Raw genomic sequence first — 24187 nt, 5'->3', positions numbered from 1 at the left:
AACTTTTATTTAATATTTTCAGAAATTGACTTTTTTTATTCTTACCATGGACAAAATTTGTGACTACTTGTTCCATTCCCATACATACTTCAAACCATTACTAAGGTACCACTTGATCCCATACAAAGGGTGTATGTAGATACATGCAGATATTCCAAATATAAAGGCAGAATTTCCACATCCACCTGTGGTGACTTTCACTAAGTTTGCCAGTCATGCAGGAGTCCAGAAAAGGAGATAAGCTCTGCATTATGTTACTTAACAGGTACTAAACAAAAAATACAGAATCCTAGAAAACAATACAGAAGTATCACAAAAGTACGTTTTGTTCTTCCTTCAACTGATCTATGCTTTGGGGTGATTAATTGGACATGGATAACCCAATGCACTAGTGGTAGCACCTGAATTCAGTCTATGAGAGATCTGACCCATGCAAACCACATGTAAAAATATAATAATTGTTGGCTCTGAGAAGTGTCAGGTAAAAACCTATCCCTAAGCCATTAATGCTGAAGATCCATAGTGGCTCCACAACGGAAGCTTTATTTTATCAAGGCTTTACACAAGACAAATAATTATCCTCTAATTACTAGAACAGTGGGAAAGAAGAATGACACTCCACCTTTCTTTTGGGCATCTGGTGCCCCTCATGCATGGTGACAACAACTTTTGCATCTTTTTTGGATATGAAACACAGGCAGTTTCCCTCCATCCAAGAGACAATAGAGCTCTTTATTCCCAGCTACTGCATCTGATGAAATACCCTTCATTTTGCTCAATTGCTGAGACCACTTAACTCGAGGTCTGAGGACACCTGTGCTTGTTACCTAAAAGTAATGCTTTTCACTTAGAAAAAGGAACCACTTTAAACAAAATCTAAAACCTAAAGAGATTGCTAAGAAAACCTTGCCTGCATGATTGGAATAACGATTAAATACCCAATGCTTATATGCTGCTATTTGTAAATGACAGAGGTGAGTTATAATCCCCTCAAAAGCAGTTTAAAAGCACTGAGTTATGGGAGCAGTGCAAAGAACCTGTTCAATCCAGGAGATTTACTGTTGTACAGCATTTTTGCTAGTCTTCAAAACAAGGATGTTAATGGAAACAAGCAACTTCCCAGGATGTATGTTCTGCCCCTTTACTATGTCAGAGAAGTGTTGTGTATGGCAGGGCAGGCCCCAAAAGGATGCTCATGACAACTCAGGAAGACAAAATTCATCACAGCAATGAAGACTAGGGCAGAATGCACAAGAATTCAGTGACATGTAAAGACCCTGCTGCCACTCCATGAATTGCCATGTGAGTGTTCAGAAAACAAAGGGCAGGCTGCGAAAGACCCCCCCAAAACCCTCACAAGCAGAACTGCTCCAGAGAGAGATGTCCATCTACCCTATTACCCTCTGCTACTATGCCAGGCTTTTACAAGCCAATTCTATGACAATAATATTTAGCTTTGTCATGATATGCACTAGGAATTCACAGAGATCCCAAGTTAGGTTAATTTATGGCAGAACTTCAGTCTGCACTTGTGTTAAAGCATCTGTTCAAATGCTGCTATGGATTCAGCTTAACTGCACAGCCTTTAGGAAATTGTTCCCACACCAACATGGTGGTGAAAATAAAACTTTCCATCACAATTAACCTTCATCAACTGGTATTTATTCACACTTACAATGCATCCAGTCTTGTTTCAGTTAAACGAATTGAGGGTTGCTGTAAACTGGAAGCATATTTCAGCAACATCGTCAGAAGTCACATTCAAGCTCTCAAGAAAATGTCAACAGAAACACGGAAAACAAGGTCTGTAATGATGAGCTGCAAAGTGACCTCGTGCCACCAGCAAAGTGTCACAGCATGGCAGCACACCTAATAAAAGGTGACAGGATTGGATGTGACCAGACACACATAGGAAATGCCACGACTTCCATGGTAAAACACAACCCATGAGACTCCCTGCTGCAAAACCTAATGTTGTCAGATACCACCACACTGGCTGGGAAGAAATTACAAGTGGAAAGGGAACATTCTGTGAAAAAACTGATCTCTCCCTAACCTCTTTCTTGCTTTTTCCCTTTTCCTCGCCAATTTCTTGACATTTATCCTTGGTTGGGCTGCATCTGGTGCTTCTGTATGATCAGGCTTTTTAATTAGTAACCTTGCCTATGGCAAAAGGATTTGCACTGCCTAAACATCTGATGCTTTTTCCAAGTCCTGCATGGACCAGATTGATATAGGACAAAATAATCTCCTCTAAAGGCAAACATGATTTGGGTAGCCAGGCTTACATCAGGGAGTGTGTAGATCCCCAGTCCAAGGTCACGTAAATGTAATTCGGGGACTATTTGATCTAGAAGAGAAAATTGATTTATAAATGAAGAATAAAATTTACATGTTCTGTGCTGCTTCTGCCACCATCATGAATTGTAAAAACATGATACTCTTCTAGTATAATTTTAATATTTTATTTGTGATTAGGAATCTTGTTGTAATTAACTTCAGTAACTGTAGCAATCAAATTCTGGCTGGATCACTCTGGCTTAGAAAAGTTCTACCTACACTGGAAGGTTTACTCAGTTTTACAGCAGTGTGATACAGGACAACTTGGTGCAGGCAAAGCTTCCCACACTACAAATGCAGCAATCTGCTAAAATAAATGCAGGTACCCTCACATTTTCCTTATTTTTCATTGGTTCTAAACATCACTTCTCAAATGGAAGCTGCAGCACCTCTTCCCTCTGTGTTTTTCCAGTGACTGGCTGTATCTGTCACTCGCAATCTTACCCTGATCTGCTGCTTTGAGCCTTTTGTGTAACTTTTACTATGCCCTGGGAAATGCAGAAATAAATAATTTGTGACAATTCTGAATCATTCTGCATCTTGCTAAGGACTGAAAAACTGCATGACTTTTCTTTAACCAGTCAGTCTTGTTTGATCCATTGGCTTTCAGCCACTCCACTGACACCATTTTCAACTAGTTAAATAGACTTCAGTGCATGGATGTACTTCAGGTGAAAGACAGAACGTGTCTTTTGTGTGATGAGTGAATTACAGGAGTGTACCTCTATGGCTTTGATAAAGATTTACTCAGTACAGATTATTGCAGGCTGCCCACTCTTGCTGCCATTGTACACAGCACTGAAGCCCACACACTGGAACTGGGAGAAGCTCATCTTCCTCAGCTTCAGGAAATCAGAATGGGCAGAAGTGTGTCTAATAAAAGAATGCTTTATGAAAGTTGGCACATCTTATTTCAAGATGCTCATAAAACTTCCTTTTAGCCCAAACCACTGTTATCTGGAGAGTGAGGCATACAGGCTCACATTTCCACAACATGCAAAACACATGCAAGGTCCTCAAAAGCCAAGGAAAATATTTGAGTGGAGCCATTGGTCTGTAACAATGCTGGTGAATAGTCTGAAAAATGTGGATAACAAAGTATGAACTTAAATGAAGTCTACAGGAATCCTTTGGCTAGTACATAGTGGAAGGATGGAAAGAACTTCTCTTCCGTGCACAAGTTTGACTTCCTGACATTTGGTTTATGTGGCTGTATTTACAAGCATTTAATTCTCATTACTTTGATTCTGTCTCTTTTACCAATCTTTTGCCATCACAGATGGCAGAATTTTATTCAGAAGTGGCCTGGCTGTGCTTCAAACTCCCCTGCTCAAGAGCAGGATGTGCTGCCAGAATACCACAGCTCTTTTCTTTCCTAGCTACTTAATCCTTCATGAGAAAAAACTTGCTTCTGGGCAACAAATGGACAGGGAAGAAGGGCACCCTGTACCACCCCAGCTGTCCTGGTTCCTCAGTCCCAGATCTTTGATAGCTTTACAGATTTAGCTCTGCAAAAACCACCCCCAAGGTTAATGACTGGTGAATGTTGGCATTTTGGTCCAGGCCACAGTCTACTCTCTGGAGCTGGAGGGGGATTTGCTTTTTTTGTGCTGCTGCATGGTAATTGATTGCTGATAACCCAGAGTGTACTTTGATATAGCTCACACAAAAATAACACATTTTATACTAGCAGAGCCCTCTCCACAGCTACAATTATCAGAATGAGAAGCTGACAGGTGATCTGCCTTCTCCAAGGAATCTGCCACCCAGGGAAGGGAGAGCTCACATGGACACTGTACGGGCACCTCTGCCAGCTCACTTCTACCATATTCTCTAATTTCTGCCTGCAAATTCTCTCCTGATGGGAGTAGCAGAATATTTAGGAACTGAGTACTTTTTAGAAATAGCAAACAAACACAACAAAATGGCTTTAACTTAGAATCATAGAATCACGGAATCATTAAAGTTGAAAAAGATCTTTGTGATCACTAAGTCCAACTATCCATCTAGCACCACCAGCACACAGATTCAGCTCCCTGCATAAACCATGGTCATACTAATAGGAGGCATAAGTCTAAGGTTTGATGTTTCACAGCCCTGCTGCAAGAAGAGGGGCAGATATTTTCAAAGTTTGATTTTGCATGCAGTTGTGCATCTATTTCAGCTGTTTATATTATCCCAGTGAAGGTCAAAATTTCTAGATTTTGAACAAAACACATAGTGCTTCATTCTAACACTGAAAATTCTGGGGTGTGAATTGGCCACTCAGTGAATATTTTAGGTGCAGTGAGCCCATTTGGGTCATTTTAATGTTTTATGCTTTCCTTTAAAAAAAAAAATCTGGACATAATATGAAAAAAGGAACAGAAGTGCTGTCCTAGACAGTAGCAGTGTGTAAGACAAACACATGTTCAGAGAACAAGACCTTTTCAGAACTTCCAGAAGTTGCCGGCAAGTGGAGTTGCTAAACTGAGCATCCTTTGCATCACAAATCTTTATTACCTAGTGGGTGATTGCTCTGGAAAGTCAATATTAGCAGTAAAAGTCGAACAACAAATTTTTAAGTTCAGTAACATTAAATTTGATTCCTGTGTCAATTCACAGTGAGTGACAGGATTACAGGATATATCCCAAAACCACTGTCATGTTTGCTCCATGATTAACTTTGATACATTCTGTCAGCTCTTCTGATGGGAGTCAACAGCAGCTGACCTCAGTCCCGTGAGCTTTCTGCTCCCTGTGTCCCAGCAGCTCTGCCTCAAGTGAAGAACAAGCCCTGTCAGAATTAGTGATCTACACTGAAATAATCTTCTAATCACAATATTCAACTCAAGCAGAGAAAATTTAATTTCACAGGTCTTGGTTATCAAGTGAAATTAAGTTAGCGGTGCCTGCAATAAAACACTGTTACCATTCCTGACTGATAGGGCAGCCCCACTCCATTTCCCAGCTGAGTAACCCCACTGATGTCTGTGGGGTGACCAAGGTGACCTACTGACCACAAATTATACAGGTTGTAATACAGGAAGCTGTCTGACCCTTAATGGCCCAGGACTTAGCTCTCACTTTCTCATGGCCTTATCAGACAAAATTTTCAGAGTGAAACTTTCCATACCAGGTGCCTGCCTAAGGCTGAACTTGATGAATTTTGAGGTGAAAGGGCCAGAATGAGAGAAAGGGACAGAAAAGGTAATTTTGCCTGTGTTAGTTTTATTTCTGTTCAAATGAGATGCTCCAGACCCTCCATGCTTTTAAGAAAGGGTTTGAAATTTTGCAGGGCTTAGTCTCGATGTCAAGAATACACATTATGTCATTCATGTGAACATTTTCCCAAATTTGGTCACTCAGAAGACCTCTGCCAAGTTCCAGTTTGCACATGTTCATAGTAACCTGTTAGCAATCTGGCAGTTCCTTTTTCTCAACATTAAATATTTTCTGAGCATACTCATTCCCCATTCTGTGGGCCAGGTAGGCATGGCAGGTTCCACAAGGAAGTGCCTGCCCTGTGCACCTTGTCCTCGTGCTCTTCTGACCCCCTAAAGAACAACAAAGCACAGGGCATATGATCTGAAAACACAATTCTCTGCATCTCCGTTTTCTCTTGTGCTGGACTCAACACAGAACTGGTAATCTGAAGCCCATTGAGAAATGAGAAACCTAGAGGTGATAAGACATGCTTTTAATGCCCCAAAGAACTATGTAGCAATTGCAGAACTGTTTTATAGTTTAGTTAAGGCCCATTTACTATAAATGGATCTAAATTCAGTGAAGTTCCTTCTCATTCTGAAGTTAGCAACTGCATCACAGCCAATACAACCTAAGTCATCACTTAACTATGCAAGAGGATTTACACATTTTTAATGATATAGAAGTGGTCACAGTGCTCTTTTCTGTCTACCATTTAATACTTGGAAATGTAAAGTACACTGCAGAACCTTAAGTATAAAACTGTGAGACACGAAAATATTAAGATTCAGACAATGAATTGCAAGATGTTTTTCTTTTGTCCTTGAGGGTTTTGAGTCTTCAGGGTGTGATTTTATGACATCTGCAACCACTTCTCCAGGAGGTTCAAAAAATATTCTCTTTGAAACAAAATCAAATGCCAGCCAAGAATCCTCTATCATCATTTGATCCTAAAGCCAAAAGTTCACAGAAAAACATCAACTATCATGAGATTTGTGATAAAAGTGCAAGATCTGACAATCCTGACAATAATTGATTCAGATTTGAAGAAAGAATCTTAATTCAATTACACTTAGTCCTGAGAGAAATTATTCCGGTATGAGTCTGTTGAATGCATTTATGCCAGTGATAATAATTTATAACTTTACCCTGCCACACAGATAATTGGATTTCATTCCCACGGTACCAGGCTTCTGCTCACACCATCAGAAATGCCTTGGTCCAAAAGGTACAAAAATATTGACTACAAACTAGAAAAGCATAAGGAATGCTATAGGACAGTGGGACACACAAAATCTTGTTTACAGGCATGGCAATAGGACACCTACATTGCTCAAGAGTTATGCCACCAACAATCACTTAAAGGACTGCTTCCAATTTATGCCTCTAAAGTGTTATTACCACACCAAAAAAGTTCCCATTTCAGCCTGTTGTATGTATTGTTCAATAAGGTCACTTTAAAAACCCATCAAAATTATTGCTATGCTTAATTGACTGTGTTTTTGATATCCCTTCAATTGTATGAGTCAGTGTTTAGCAGAAGGGATCTTCTTAATGCTTTCAACATGAAATAAGCAGTGATTCAAGTCTACTGTAGTATAAAAAAACCACTATTGCCTTACATTACCCATGGGGATATCTACATTTAAATGACTCCCTAATTCAACACTACCTATTATCCTGAAGAAAATACAAGGAAGACTAACTACAAAAGGAAACATTTCTTTGACAAGAGAAAAAAAGTAGGAGCAGTTAAAAGTTTCTCAGATGGTGAGAATCTGAGAACTTGCATGTGGAGATGAAGAGGTGGGCAGAGTACAGGTGAAGGAGTGAGAAGTTCACAGTCAATGAACTCATCCACACCTGGGAATTACCACATCAGAAACACAATTCACCTGTGCTAGGAAGACTGTCAGAAGAAACATGTTCATTGCAGGAAGATCTTCAGAATATTTCCAAAAAAAGAAAAAGTGTCAGTAAGACCAATTCTTTCTACTTAATCTACCCTTTCAGTAGTTGTGTCTCAATAGATTAATACAACATGAAATAATGAGAATTTGTGAAGCTTAGATGACAAATGCATCTAGGCCATAGTTTCCCTCATCAGGGCCAAAAAAAATGAAGGGAACTTTTTTTTTAATTTCCAAGGACATAAGAGAAAGAGCTGTTCATAGTTTAATAAATAGTTTTAAGAACTACAAAGGATGAAGTTAATAATGGTGGGTATTATTAAGTAAGTGATAACATCTTCTAGAATATTGCAAAATATGCCAGGTGTTAAACGGATTAATGTGGCAACCAAACTGCTTCTCCTCGCTCCAAGACACTCCCAGGTGATGGGTTTGGATGGTCACAGCAAGTCCAGCCTCAGGCCCAGCACGGCAGGTAGGAGGGCAAGGGAGGCCTGTGTGAGCACCAGGACTGGAATGGCTCCTGGTAAACACCAGGAATGGACCTCAGATCTCCCACTATTTTACTGCTGCTGCAGCAAAACGATTCTTTGCCTTGACATCTGCTGTGATTTAAATTGATCTGTTATTATTTAAATTTAGCTGTTTTATTGTTCATATTGAAGAATGACAATCACATTGGTTAACTTGCCATTTTACAATGCACAAGAAGGGCCAAGCAAAGTCAAGCAATGACTAATTTCTACCTAAGCCAATCTATTTATAGCATAAAAAGGCAAATGCAGATACAAACATGTGCTAAGGCTCTCCTGTTGTAATTCTTTACCCTTTACACCAATTCCCCCCAGGCAGTCTTTTGTTATTTCACTGTGTCTGTGGGGATTCCCACAGCTGGCAGACAAAAACTAAATCTTGGAATTGAATCCTGTCTGCAGCAACTTCCTCACTTAATAGTTTTGGCAAAAACCCCAAGATATTGAGCTGTGTGGGTTTCACCGGTGCAGAAACACGTCACTGAAGGAGCCAGGTGGTGGCTCCTTTTCACACAGTGAAAACCACTGAACCTGCAGAAAATCAGTGTTTGACCCCTACAGGAGTGAATTAACATGGAGTAAATAAACAAAAACTTCCCCTTGCAGACCTCCTGTGCATTGTCAGATTTTGGGGAACTCATGGAAACGGAACAACTTTATCAACCCAACCCAATGGCTGTCCTTCATTATGATGGACATGGGTTCCTGTGTCCACCCTGATTTCACTGTTGTCCCAGCAATGCTACAGCTCCCTTGACTGTTCCTCTGGAGAGGGAGTCACAGAATCATAGAATAGTTTGGGTTGGAAGAGACTTTTATAGGAGAGAGGCACCCAGAGTCTGTCCAATCTGGATCTCCTTAAAAATGACATTAATTACTTACTGAACTTTACAAAAACACATCATAGAACCAATCTGTTTTCTCACAGGAGAACATTAATGAGGCAAATACTTAGCATTTACTCTTAACATCCAGAGAACAGCATTGATGCTAGTACAGAAGACAGGTTTTTAAAATATTTTTTAAAAAGTGTTGATTTTTAACACATCTGCATTTTTATTCACCAAAACAGAGCTCATTAAAACCAGGTGTGTGGAGCAGGCAAACTCCCTTCCTGTTGAAGAAGAACAAGAGTATAATGCACTGCAATCCCAATTCCTTCATACAGGGAGGCTTTATTTCCCAAAGCCAAATTAGACTACACAATACCACTATCTATCTTTTTTTTCACTAGTCATCACCTGCATAGGTGAAACAAGGTTAATCACAGCAGGAAACTGTTATGAAATACTTTTTACAGAGGAAATAACCAATTAAGTTTCCCCAGTGACAAACCAGCATAGCTGCAAGTGTTTGAGCAACTCTGGAAAGAACAAGCTGAGAGTTAACTATATTTTAGTATATTGCAGAAGCAGGATGTAAAAGAAAAACCTTAATGTACCAACAGCTATAATGTACATGCTGTGAACTCCATCTTCCATGCACATATAAATAATTGTATGCATGTACCTTCTACATCAGGGGCTCCCCTACACCCTGAAGCCTGATATATGCCACTTGTTTGTAACATGTAAATCAACAAGCAGGGGCAAAGCTTTCAGCTTCTCAGAGTATCTTCCTGATCAAGTGTGCTTTCACAAGCAGATGCTGCAGAGCATGAAAACAACCATCCTGACTAATTCCATCTCTCTCAGCAGAAACCCTATCTTTAAAAGTCACTCACCACTGAATGGCCTTTGGACTGCAGAAAATGTGAAGTATGCTTTAATTACATCCCCAGTGGCCTCCCATTTGATGTCCTGTCCACTGTATCTCCTCTGGCAAGTTAATCTTATCTCTGGATATTTTTCAATTACACTAAACAGCATTTATTCAGGTCCTCACTGATTCACTGTATGAGTATGTGGCTGTTTTTTCTGTAGCAGTTGTTTTGAAGTCTGCCTCATTAAACAATGTAGATTTCTAGTAACACATAATGGTATTGCATACATTAATTAACAGCACATTTAAATAGAATCCTCAGAGGATCATGCTGCTGGCATGTTTGTACTTAAAGTGTTAATATCAACTCACATTCTTACAGGAGAATTCTTGCTTTCTAACAATACATTCTAGTTGTGATTAAGCACCACTTGAGATGGTGTTGCTATATTTTAGTGTACTGTAACATTCATATGTTTCATTCACATTTTATTTCCTCTTTACAACAGTTATTCACATGCATGAAATGAACTGGATAATATCAGTCCTGTGTGGTGAAAATGCCTTTTCTCTGTTATCTGAGTTTTCAGAGACAGCCTCTTGCAGCACTCTACAATACACAGCAAAATTCCCTCGTGCACCTCTTACCTCTTTGGTGTGGGTATGGAAGGAGACTGACATGTCCAAGAGAAGTTTCCTCTGTTCCACCCTCCGGACAAAGTCCTGAATCCGAACTTCCAGATGCCGGGCTGCTTTATAGATCTCTTCAGGGTCACATTCCCCAGTCTGAGCCAACTGCTCTGCAGCCTCCAAGAGCTTGTCTGCATTGGTGTACGTATTCTACCAGCACACAAAGCAAGAAACACAGTATGAGTAATACAACTGTGGCAAGTAAATCCCTGAAAGAGGCTGTTTATCCTTATGGCATGAAAGAAAGTATTACCAGGGTTTTAAAACAATAACAATATTTCTTAGTGGCATTGCCATCTGTGAAAGGAGAATGTATAAAGCCACACAGACTAATGCCTGAGTACACATTAAATTATTTCTTATTTGAAACACACCACCTCAACCCAATCCTGCCAGGCACGGCAATAGGACTTCCCATTTGTTTCTTTCCAAGTTCCCTGCAATTTCTCAAAGATTATGGCATGAAGCAAGTGGGACTCACCAGCTCAGAAGGCTACAGTGCCTCACGTGACACTCAGCCACCAGCTCGCTGCAATGGCCTCCCAACTGCTCTCACATTACACTGTGTAATAATGTTAGCCAGAGATGTCTCAGCCCCAAGAAACATTTGCCTTTCACTGGCTTTTGTGAGATAGGCCATGTCTTCAAGATCCTTCTATGTTTTTTTCCTCTTGTCTACTGTTCTGCATCATGTTTCCAGATGGAGTGAGTCCATGTGATTTGCTTGCAGCTGCCAGTATGCAATGCTCAGCTCCAGTTTGCCCAGGGCATGTACCTGCCCTGCATTACACAAGAATTTGAACACTGCATTATCCTGAACACATTTACCCCACAGCCAGGCCTTTATGATATGAGGTATAGGACTCCTGCTTCACAGAGAGGGAACAGAAGAACCCAGAAGCAAATTAATGTACCCAAGATATGCCAGACTGTCAAGTAAGAAAGGGGAAATCCATCCAACTTGCCTCAGGTTTCAAGCTACTCGCCCATTCTTTCTCTCTTTTTCACATGTCTGGAAAACACCACTCAACTAATACAGCACAGAGTCTCATGAATAACAGGAAAAATGGAAAGTGAGTGCAGCCATCTTCTCCAGAACCATGAGGCTATGCCTTAGTCAGCTTGGGTAAACTAAAGAGAGCCAGCCCTTGCTGTCATATAAAAGCTTTCTTCATTCAAGATGAGGCCAATAGCTCTTTGGTATTCAACACTCAACAAAAACAAGGAGAGACAAAGATATCAGCTTCAGGGTGTTTCCATTACTTGGTTAGATCTTCGGAACTGCTTAGCATTGGCTTGAGGCTACTCTCACTGGGAATTTTAACCTCTGCTTCAATAGTAGAATTGTAGCACCTTTCTTGTCAAAATCCTCCTCAATTTAAAAATGCATTAACTTGGTGCATATAGACAAAATACCTCTAACACAGTGGACACACACATATTTCTGACATTACACAAACACTGTCAAAAATAAAAGCCATGGATCAAGCCATGTTGCTCCTACTTAGATAATATCCTGCTGCAGTCAACAGTTGTTGTTTGAGAAAATGTTCAGTACAGAGATGGAGCACTGACCTCCAAGTGTTTAATGGAGGAAAATATTTCCAGTTATAAAAAAGCATAAAGAAAACATCTCATTCACTGTTCATTTTCCCAGTTTCTGAGGGCTGACTATAAATATCCGGTATTTGCATTTCTCCTTTTGGACTGTGAAGAACATATTTGAGACAGTTTTGTTACCAATAATAAATTTTTATTCCCTCACTTTCAGGCTACTGCTATAATGGTTAGGCTGTTAACAGCAGCAAAATTTTATGCTTTAATAATAATTTTTTGGAAACCTCTTTAGCTGAGAGTTTGTAAAAAATGTTCCATTTAATGTGATCTGAATTAGGGTCCAGTTTTACATAACAGTATCCTTTCTGAATGATCCTCTTCCAATAGTATTTGGAGCAGATGCCAAAGCTAGCACAATTTTTTCAAAGTCTAGTCCACACCAGTGTTTTTCACACATTACCACTACACCAACTCACACACCAGTCCAGCTCCCTGAGCACAAGACTGTTCCTGCTTCTATATGTATTATTTTGTGTACTTGTAAATGCCTTCCCTCTCTCGTGGCACAGATTTGGGACACAAAGCAGTTTTGTTGAAATACAGTATGGACACAGATTTGCTGAATTTGTCCCTGACCCATTTAGGTCCATCTCTGCTGAAAGCCACACAGTTTACTGACTCCAACATGTGCCATGTCGAGTTACTTGTGAAGGAGATGAATTCACAGGTACAATGACCAGATGGAAATACACTGGTGAAAAGCATGTAGGCTGGACCCTAGACTTTTGGGGGAGAAAGAATGTAGACTGGCCTCAACAGAGGCTCTGGCCTCACTGCACAAAGGAAAAAAAAGATGTAGTAGCCCCTTTGCATTGCACAAGGTTCTCCAAAGGCAAAAGGGATTTTCTGCAGGGAAGCTGACTGGGTGTGGAAGGAGCCACACTCAGTGTTTTCCCTGGGCTGTGACAGGCACTGCCAGCTTCCATGAAGAATGCATACCTCATTTTGGATGTGTTTGTATAAATGTGTCATGCACAAAAGGCTTGAACACAGCACATTTTGAGTATGGAGACATTTTTCTTCACCCTCTTTTTCTGTCTGTGTCCACTGAGGTCACAGGTAAGTGTCTGGATTTTAAAACAGGTACAGTTTATGATAGGAAAAACAACTAACGGTTGTATTCCTGCCATTCTAAAATGAAGGCCTGGTGCTGAAAGATTTCCAGCTCACTGTTGCAGATTTAAGAGATTTAGATAAATTTCAGATAGGCAGCCACATTTGGGAGTTATCCACCCTTGCCTTGAACTCCTGAGCTTGATGTGCTCATGAAAGGACTGTCCTCCCTCGTCAACTGTCGAGATGTACACACAGCACAGGCCAAATAAGCCAGAGGTTACTCATTTGCTGAGGGCTTGCTCTGCTTCTCTTCTGTTTGTTTGCTTAAAGTGCACATAAATCACACCAGATGTTGTTACACATATCAAATATTTTCATGTACATCTATTTCTCTACAAGCATTGAACCAAAGTGCTGTTGAAGCTGAGAGCTCCATCCTGGTTGGTGCTATAATGCTGCACTGCTTCCCTGCTCCCTACATTTTCATCCTGAGCTTGCTGTCTTGTTAGTAAGCTCTTTGGGGTACAGACCTTATTTTATTTGTTGGAAGCACTTTATACTTTTTTGGTGTGACATAACCCTGGATCAGGCAGGGTGAGAATCCAAGAGAGAATTAAGTTCTACAATGAGGAAAAGCATGAAATGCCTCCTTGTCCCACCATCCCCATCCAGAAGAGGTTGCTCAGATTCCCAGACCTTTTGAGATCTGGCAGAAAAAAATAATCAGAGTTATAAAATTATATGCTTTCTGAAATTGTAGGGTTGTGTGGCATTTTTTCTAAGTATTGCCTTAACCCATGAGACAACTGTCATGTGCAAACCCTTGAAATTCTCAGTGAACTGCTGACTGGCATTCCACACTTCTGCACCATTTCATGCACAAAACCAACTTCCACCTTATATCTCTTAATAATCTTTGTAGACCAATCTTTGCATAATGACCTATTTCAATCATGAAACCTGCAAACACAAGGAAATCTATCTATCTATCGATCGATCGATCTATCTATCTATCTGTCTATCTGTCTGTCTGTCTTGGTGAACTTCCTCACATTTTTAAGGTATCATTCAATTTCGCACAGCATTTTGGTTTTGGCCCATGTGCATTTACAGAAAATTATTCCATGTAGTTTTTATCTACTGCTAGGAACTGCACATGTAAGTAGTTTATTGCTGCATAGTTTTTAGGCTGATTACATTGAAAATAGCTGTGTCTAGTGATAGTCCAGGGCAGAGTTCATGCCCTTAATCTGGACAATTTTTTTCCAGAACAATCTGCCCCTGCATACTATTTTACAGCTGTTTATTGTATTTGAGGGATTTTCATGGTAACAGTCTCTGAGTTCTCCAAAGTGTATCCAGAGAAATATGTTTGTTGTAAACATCAGGAGAAACATAGAGGGGGGAACTGGGCAGGTGATCAGGTACATGATCCCATTAAACACAAACTACATACCCCAGACCTCACTTCCCAAGTAGAGGTTGAGATAAGGGGAATAAGGTAGCACTAGTCTGTATTGACCAAGTTCTGGGGCTGTGCAAGGCAGTTCCAGGCAAAGGTTCCTTGTATTGATTCAAAGAGCTTTGTCACCTGGGTTTTACCATGGAAAAGGCAAGGAAGAGAAGGCACCTCTGAAGGCCAGAAGTACCAACTAGAGAGAGAAAGAGGACTAGCTTAGATCTGATATTCTTGACTAAAGACAAGTGATGTGTATCCCTCATTATGCCTGCGGGCTGAAGTTCAGGAGACTTATTAGGCTTTCTCTGATGTGATATCTCCTTTATGTTCTTTAGAGTCGTGACTTGACTCTCCAGTACCAACGATGAAATGTCTGTATCAGCACTCCTGCTGGGAAGTTGAGACAAAGTTCAAAGCCTGATCCATCTCTTACTGAAAACAGTAAAAAGGATTTTACTGACTTCAGGGAGAACTGGGTCAGCCTTCTAACCATCTCCCCAAGATCACAGGAGAGAAAAAATGGCAAAGAGCTAAAAATAGAACTCTGGAGGAAAGGTACCTGTTCTGTGCATAGACAGCGAGTAGAACTCCTGCCCAAAGAAACTACAGCACAATTCACTTTGGCAAAACTGTAATTACAGAGCTGATTCTGCAGTTCTTGTCAAGCCTTATAAACTATTGTTATCCTTAATTATAAAGCTCAGTTACTGCAATCACATTCTTTGCTCAAGCTACTTCATTAAAATTAGCTCCACTATTTGTTGAGGTTAAGTGATCTCACAGTCAGGTCTTTGTGAAGAATTATATCTTTAGTAACTTGATATTCTAAAACTAAAATAAGTAACCACAATGAAACATTTCTTTGATAAATAAATCTGGGGTTTAAGGAAGCATCCATCTTTGTCAAAATTCCTCCTCCCTTAAGAAGGGCAAAGGCTAAGTGCATGTGATGATCTAATATAAGTTGTGATTTTATTCCGTTTGAATTGCACAAAATCAAATCAAGACTTATATTCTTACTTGTGCTCTGTGGTTCTAATTCAAAACAGACTCACCAGGAATTACAGTTACAGAAGTTACAGGCAGAATATCTCTCTGAGGTAATGCAGCCACTCACTCTGTCAGTACAAGATTGTTCCCCACTACAAACTAGAATGGAAACTTCTTCAGACCTTTCAAAAAAATATCCAGGCTAATGAAATTTCCATCAGCACCTTCTTCTTCAGACTGTTCTTCCCTTAAACATGGCAATTCATCTTTAGTTTTTCTTGTCATAATTTCACCCCAGTTCTCCTCGCATTGATATCATGCTGATACTAATGACTACTTTACACCTCCAGTAATTCCATTATTTCAGTGAATTGTATAAAATGTTATGTATAATATATTGTGTATATATATGTTTTAAATACAAACATATGGCACTTTTCAGTATTTATTAGATATTAAATATTCCCAGGAATGACAAGGTGGATACAACCCAAATCCTCACTGACCATTGTGAAGGACCAGATATTTTTCTGTGTATTGTTACTTTTATTTATGATTTTCCCTCAGGTTTCACATACAAACCAAGATGAATTTATTATTTGAATTTAAAAGGGTGACACACATTACATCAACTGCTGAAATGCCCGACAAATTGATTAAAAGCTACCTCATACCTTCAAACTAATAAATAAGCAAGATTAGAATTAATAGCTAGGAATACATTAGCTAAAAGAATTCCTCTTTGTGCTATTACATATTGAGTGCTTACTTTAGATTAAAAAAAAATTGTTGGCTATGGCGTATTTCATCCTACCAATTGCTCATCTCAATCAGTAGTGCACTCATACATCACACAGAAAACACTTCCATTACCACAATCATGCTAATTAACTCCAGTGTGATCACAACCATTAGTCAATGAAATGCCAGTGAAATATATAGTGAAACAATGTTTTAAATTACATTTAAAATCACACATCTCATCCAATCTAAGTATATAAAGACAGAGAGATGCACATCTGTGTGTAAATAGTACAAGTACACAAAGAACAAAAGCTTGCTTGGCAAAGATCTCCACTTCTCAGCCATCTTCAGTGTCATCCTGAGGCCAAGAGAGGTGGACAGCTGAGAAAACAAATTATATGTAGGCTCATTTTGTGCTTATAAAGATATTTCAGTTTTTATTTTCTGCCACCTTACTGGTCTTCTGGTAAAAGCATATCCAACCAGAATATTAAAATGAGATTATGAAATACTGCTGTTCCAATATTTTGTGGTCTTTAAAAGGATCTACAAGAATTAGGGAAGATATCTGTAATTGATCATTATTGGCTAGGTTTTATTCTAGTATTCTGTCCTTGGTAATATACATGAAAATAGCTTGGTCCTTTAACTTGGGAACACCCTTGTACAGGAACAGGAATGTGAAAGTGAGCAGAAGAAAGGAAAGAAGGACAATGAAGACAACAAAACAGTACTTCTGGTGCCAAACATGAAACCAAACTCATACTGCTTGGTGTTATCCAGCACAGTGAGTACCACTAAAACAGAATTATCACTGCCCAATTTCATAATTGAGTAACTTGCAGAGTGTAAAACTGAGAGCTGCTCAAGTGACTGAATGGTAACTGAGCCTTTGAAATTCAGCAAAAAATGAGCAAAGCATTTTCTTTTGTGGAAATGACAAGGGAGCACAAGAAGGCAGACTGTCAGGAGTGAAATGCAGCTCATTTTGAAAGCTTCTTAAATGATTAATATCATCAGAAAACCCAGGTGGTTCACAGCAAAGCACCACAACTTCTTTATAGTAGGGGCAAAAGGGAAGGCAGGTGGAGAAATAAACTTGGAGCAGCTCCAAGGTGAGCAGCAGTCCGGGAGGGCATGGTATTATTTTCTGTCCCAAAAGCTCAGATCACATCTTTCCTGAGCCCTACAGACATGAGTGCAATCATGACAGCTTTATCAAGTCTGGTTGGTCTCTGGAACTGAAATAATTCCAGGCATTCTGGGTTTAATATCATGGTCATGGTTTGGAGATTTCAAAGACAACAGCAACAACAGTAATAAAAGGCTTTGGACTGTCAGCAGCACTGGGAAAAGCCAGCACCAAATACAACTGGCATCATGGTTGCCTTAAAAAACAAAAGCAGAAATAAACTTGTGAGAATTCTGTGCCTATATTTTTATGAAACCTACTTTAAATAAGACAGCAAAGCATTTCCATTCCGTTTCTTCCACAACCACTACCCTGACTCAGCTTGCTCTTCTTTCCATCAGTGTGAAGATAGGTTATAACAACTTTCCTGAAGCCCATTTGGAGCAGCATGGGACTGTTCACAGAATGAGACAATGTTTAACAGAAGAAAATTTGGCAAAATTTTGGCCCATGTTCTCTTGATCTTTCAGCTTAAGAATTCATACACAGCTAAATATTGAGCACAATGCAGTGCTGCATATAAATCACATAACAATCTTTCTTTTTGTCTGGTAATATATGACAAAAATGCAACACAGGCTGCTGCAAAAAGGTAAACGTACCACTAATACATCACAGGACCTCCAGATTTGCAGCAACTCTTTTTTTTTTTTTTTTTTTTTTGCCATCAGTGAAAGGCCATCTCTGGCAAGCAAACTGATTGTTGGCAGAAAAAATACAGAGGAAGATATGCCACATCATTTTAGCACGGTCAGTGCACTGCTGCTACCTGAGGAAGGATGCAGAGATTTAATTAAATTTTTGCTGCTGCTCCTTTGAAATACAGGTTTCCTCCCTGACATGCTGCATTGCATCAGCTCCTGTGCACCAGCCCAGGTGGGAGTGGTGCAGGAAATGCTCTCAGTGAGAGCATCACATCTTGTGGTGCCACCTCCTAGCACAGTCTTTATTCCCTCAAGATTCAGAGGAAAGCAGGGAACCCCTTGGTGTTCTCCTGGGTCACTCCAATTTGCCCTGTTAAACTTGTAGCAAAGAATCACTTAAAAATTCATCACTTAAAAAGAAATCAATTTCTTTCAAGAATAAACCTCACACTTCAGTACCTTGCCTGCCAGAAACAAACACACAGTTAGAATAAAACACCAACACTTCTGTTCACAATTTGGCTATTTCCATTTGGCAAAAGGAGGTTTCTCAACATACTCTATCAACAGGAATGGTAACACATCACCTGCCCACCACTCAGATAACATCCATCCCCATCTCCCTGTTCTCTGGACCTCAGGTAATTGCATGGAGAATGCCCCTCTGCTATCTACAATAAAGCAGTCTCCCCCAGCTTCAATTAAAATTGAAGTAACTTTTTACTTCACCTCCTTGTTCTAGCTGAGCATCTTTAGGAGCAGGTCAGCAAGACAGTCCCTTTGGATTCAGAATCTCTTCACTGTCAACATTAATTCATCTCTCTGTCATGACTTCTGCATTGGAATTTGTTTCAAATGAGTAGAAACTATTCTCTGAATCTTGTTAGATTTATAAATCAATTTTTCACCACCATTACTTCCCTGACATGTGAACTGTCTGTATGGCTTACCCATCAAATTAGTTCTTCAGAGGTGCCACCAAAGCAGGATGGACTAAAGGCTTTGTCTTCCCTAAAACTTCAAAAGATTAAAATCTCCTTTAACACCTAAGAATACTTATATGGAGGAAAAATGGAAGGAGGTGTCACTACCCTAGAAGTAACAGACCATTTTATTTATTTTATACCAGACTTATTCCTACACTTTAGAAAAGTTCCAGACAGGAACTAACATTTTTCATCTTGGCCAGAAAGCACTCATATGGAGTGTACTATAAAAATGTGTTCTACTGTGTGAATGAAATTCAATTCAGCTTATCCATAAGCAAAACAAAGATTTAGAAAGATATCACGGTTTTATTTCTGGCTCTTATTAGGGGGCCACACATGATCTGAGATAAATATATCTTAATAATGACTTACAGTGAGAGATCTGGTACAGAGGCGTTCCCACCAGAAATTTTCATGCTATAAAACATCCTGGTTTCTGGCAAGTAGTAGATCTCCATGAATATTGCAGGCATATAAGATACTGCCCCTATAGTCAACATCTGCCATATTTTTTACTATTAAAATAATCCTGACAGCTTTCTAGTCTATTCTTTATTTAGTGTTGCTGAGTCCCTTCTTCTCCCTATCCAATCCCCTTCAAAAATCCCAAATCATCCCCCAAAGGATAAGACTGGCCATGACACGAGACAAAAGCAAAGATCAGAGTAATTCTCTTTGAGTTGTCTTTTGATCTCTCTCTGCCTGCTGTACCTTTGCCAATCCCCACCCTGGAGGCATGTCCAGCAGGTCCAAACAGCAAGCCCCATTCCTCCCAGCATTCTCATCCCAAAATAATCTCCTTTTCACATCCCGATGTTAGCACACAAATCGGCTTCTGCTTTGTGCTCTGAAATATCTCTTTTTTTTTTTTTTTTTTCCAGTCCCACATTTACATGTGCCTACAAAAAACTTAAATTTGAATGGTTAAATGACCTACTGACCCAATTCCCCACCCCAAGGGGGAGCACACTCGGGAGAGATGACTGGCATTTCAGCGTGGCTGCACAGCCTTGGTACTGCTGTGGAGCTGCTTCTCTCCTGTTTGGTTTTCAGTGCGTGACAGAGCAGTGAAGCCTGAGCAGTGCCCATCACTCAGTGTGCACTGAGGGGCTGTGCTGTAGCACAGATAAAACTGTGAATCCTTTGGGAAGGGGCCTGGAAATGGGAGGAGCAGCTCTCCACCCCGAGTCAGAAAAGGTTTGGGGTTTTTTTCCCCACAAAGGACAAATGGTCTGAATGCATTCCTGTCTAGGTAGCATTTATCTGAGCCACTTTTCTGGTGGGAGAAAACACCTACCTCTGATTTTTAAGAGGTTTCAGTTAAGCCTAAAACAAAACCAAGAAGACAACAGAAAGTAAGACTCAGATGGTACCAGACACTTCCCCACCGTGGAGCACTACAGGTTTCCAGTCCTTCGTGCACTCATCTTTGATATGTGGGCATCGACAAATCCAAGCTCTGGTAGTAAATATACATCTTGGCCACTGGCAAAATAACCAGCAGCCAGAGGCCAAACCCCAGTGCTCTCAGCCACCTCTTCTCCCCAAGCAGGAACACCCTTCATTCCAGCCCACAGTGCACTCACTTCAGCTGACAAATTTAACATCAAGGCTGCACATCCCATTCCCTGATACTAAGGAGTCACAGCCAGCCTTTTACACCGTGCACTTCTGAACTGAACCTTGACATTACTCCAGAGGACAAAACAGCAGGCTCAGAATTCTGCTTGCTGCAAAGCTGGGGATCTTTGTCACAAAGACTCACCTATGCTGCACAGAAAAAAACAGCACTGACAAAATCTCATGCATTGGACAAAACAGCCTGATAAAAATGAGAGCTGTGTGTTAATAGGAGCCAATGCTATTGTTCTGGAGCACACACTGGTTTCCATTCTATCAGTTGCATACTAAAACAGGCAGTCATGCTAAACTAACACATGTGCACATGCTCACTGACAGGTCAGAGACACCTCCTGTCTCACTTCCTGACTTCTTGCAAATTCTGCAATTTTTTTTCTCTCCAAAGAAGATTCATTTCAAATGTAGAGGCAGGAGAAGTCTGATTCTGCCTGCTTTTCTCATGTCAGCTTTAGAATTTCTCTCCTCAGCTCAGCAAAGGAGGAGAGAGCTCTGTGTTTTTGCATGTGGTGGTGCTCTGAACCAGACACTAAACAAAGGTGCCTGAATGCCTCAAACCAGAAGCCATTTCCATAGTGACATAAAGCAGTGCTTCCTTGGGACTCAGTTATTCAAAACCAGACCTCACAGACCACAACTATGGACGGCAATATTAATGGCTGGGTTACAAGCACTGAATCAACAAGTGAATTATTTATATGCACGTTAGGATTTTGGTCCCTATTCACACATGTAATTCCAAAAGTACTCTGTAAATCCACTGAGGTTGCCCTATCTTTATACAGGGAAAATTGAGACCTGAACACTATCACAGGAAAATAAATTTTAAAAATAGGTTTATATCCTATAAAAAGATGGTTGAACACTTTCAATTTATATATAACCAGTATAAAATCTCTGCAATAGTCTCATAATGCAAGTGTAGTTTTTAGACAATTCAAACACCTGATGAGGGACTAAGAGAATATCCTTCATCTGGACAATCAGGGATCCATGACAGGGAAAGAAGAGAGGCACAATCACACTGCCAAGCAGCTTCTCTGCAGTTTAGAGCCATCAGAGTGGATTCTCCACTCTTCAGAACAAGTTAATTATAAGCAATGTATCTGAAATTGGAAGTGTGATTGTGTTCTAAATCTGGTGCAGCAGAGTGATCAACGGAACTCAGTCTATTTCCAGAAAATTTGCACAATGATAAAAAATACTTAAAATCTGTCCTTGAAAATTGTTTTGTTCTATTACTGCATACAAATCCCCTATATTGCCTTTATCTACATTAAATTTCCTTTTTACCAGCGCCTGCAAAGCAGCACATTTGTGATTGGCAGCAAGGCCATAACCAGTTGTGCCGCTCTCCTAAAGCCATCACTGGCTGGCCCGGAGGCAGCAGCACAGCCTGGGGCAGCTCCTTCTACTGCACTAGAGCAGAATCACAAAGTAAAAATGCTGATACAATTCACAGTGTCACTCCTGTCCCCTTGAGCCTTCCCATTATCAATAGCTACAAGAAATTGAAGAGTACCAGTCCACCATCATTACAAATGAGACTTGGATGTTGCTGCAATTAATCTTCTGTAATCGATAAGGTACAGTTTGATAACCCACTGACCTGCCAATAAGAAGAGTACAAAGAAAAATGACCAGAGAAAGTTTTAAAAGCCTTTAGATGATGATGGTTTTCATCAAAACAGACAGATCAGTCAGAACAGCAGTGGCTTTTTTAAGTAGGTATCTTTCACAGAAATTGTCAGAGGTAAATACCTTTTGTTTCAGCTCTAGGTTTATTCAGTTGATACATCAGTACCATATTGAATCTATTTATAGTACTTGGTTTATATAACATATCAGTGCTATAATTTTCCAGTGTTCTCTTTAAGAACTTTTGGGCCTTTAAAAAACAAATTCCAGGATTTATCTTCTTTAGGAAACATTGGCTGTCTTTTGATTTAAAAACAAATTAGTTCAAAATCTCAGAATTAACCACACTATAGAAGTTCTGTTTTCCAGAACCTCCAGAATTAAAAATATATATTTCTTAAATATCTTCATTGTCTCTCTTTCTGCCATGGGAACTGCATTATGCATTTATAGGGAATTAAGGGAAGATATTTTAAAGACACAAAAATAAACATACCCAAATAAACCGGTGATAGGAAGCTAGCTCCTGGCAATTGTAAAAAAATGCACTGTGTTGCCAAGACTTAAGATTTTATAGGGAGCATTTAGATTGTGAATCATGCTGCAGGAGGTTTAAAGAAAAGATCCAGCTGTCAAGTGATTTTGGAAGAGAAGAAATAGGAAAGAAAATCACCTTGAGCTAGAGGAGAAATACACTGAAATGCAAACTCAAAGACATGGCATAACAGATAACAGCCCATCACACAACTGCCAGGAAGATCTCTGTACCATTATAGAGCCTGTCTAAAAAGAGATTCCCCACTACCAATAGGTGATAGACTACCACTGGCCACCAATTCAATTCCATTGCTTCCACAAGATTTGCCAGGCTGCTGCTACAGAGTCTCCATGGGACTGAGATCCACAATGTGCTCTGAAGAGTCCTTCCTTCACACCTCCTCAGGGAAAACACGTCTCACATGCTCTGCTTCTGACTTGGGTCTGGCAGTCAAGTCCCCAGAGCATCACATCTGACCCAGGCAATCTGCCCAAGCCCTCACAGCCTTTCTGGCTCCTGGCCCAGGCTGTGCAGACCCATGTCAATATCTCTGCTCTTGCACTGCAGATTGGTCCTGAGTCACCCAGAGGCTTCATGCACAGGTTTGTAGCACAGCTCCCATTATAAACTATCCAGCTCCTAGGTATGCTGTTAGAAGCTTTTGGATCCAGCAGGCCCCAGGTGGCCTCCAAGGACAGCCCATGTATTGGCAATTCCTCCAAGGACAGCTCATGTATTGGCAATTCCACTGATCTCTGTGACTGCCAGATGCAGCCTGATGCCAGCCAGGAGGAGAAACCAGGAGTCTTGGAGCTCCTGTGCAAAGGCCTGCGTAATCTGCTGCCAGTAGGTACTTTTTCCTCTTTGTGTAGAAGAGAATACATTTACATAAACGAAGTGAACAGGAAAATGCAGATTATAGCTTCAGAACTTGCTAATGGCCACGTAAAGGATGATGAGAATAAGAGTAAGACTGATTTTTTGTTGCCTGTCTCATGCTTTTGTTATTTTAAAAAAGATTTAGTATTACTGAAAGTACAGTCATTATTGCCAATTTTGAGCATATTTCTCACTAGGTTTAATTGTCTGCTTCTCCCTATTTTGGCTTAATATTTCATTCTACATAGGATTTTAGTCACTCGACCCAAAGGGAAAAAGCCAGTATGCCCAGCAGGCTACTCCTTTCAACAACAGATAGGTCATAAAATTGCAAAAAGTGAAACAAAATAAAAATTTAAAAAAACCACCCTAGGACAATGTTTCCTAAGTGCTCGTTATCAACACGGACTCTTAATTTATTCCTAGCTGTTTTACATCAGTAC

At 40.1% G+C, this 24187-nt stretch overlaps 1 protein-coding gene across 10 annotated transcripts in view; it reads right to left on the bottom strand.

Moving 5' to 3' along the window:
* KALRN (kalirin RhoGEF kinase) overlaps positions 1–24187 on the bottom strand; it is a 473687-nt gene that overhangs the window by 186688 nt on the left and 262812 nt on the right. For all 10 annotated transcript variants that reach the window (XM_041406297.1, XM_041406207.1, XM_041406244.1 and 7 more), the window contains exon 11: positions 10319–10510. In XM_041406297.1, the coding sequence (XP_041262231.1) occupies positions 10319–10510 (192 nt within the window). The remainder of the gene's footprint in view (positions 1–10318; positions 10511–24187) is intronic.

This window comes from Onychostruthus taczanowskii, unplaced genomic scaffold (assembly GCF_017590055.1).
Source record: "Onychostruthus taczanowskii isolate IOZ18803 unplaced genomic scaffold, ASM1759005v1 scaffold10, whole genome shotgun sequence".
Classification (NCBI taxonomy): domain Eukaryota; kingdom Metazoa; phylum Chordata; class Aves; order Passeriformes; family Passeridae; genus Onychostruthus; species Onychostruthus taczanowskii.
This window is presented reverse-complemented; position numbering and strand designations above follow the sequence as displayed.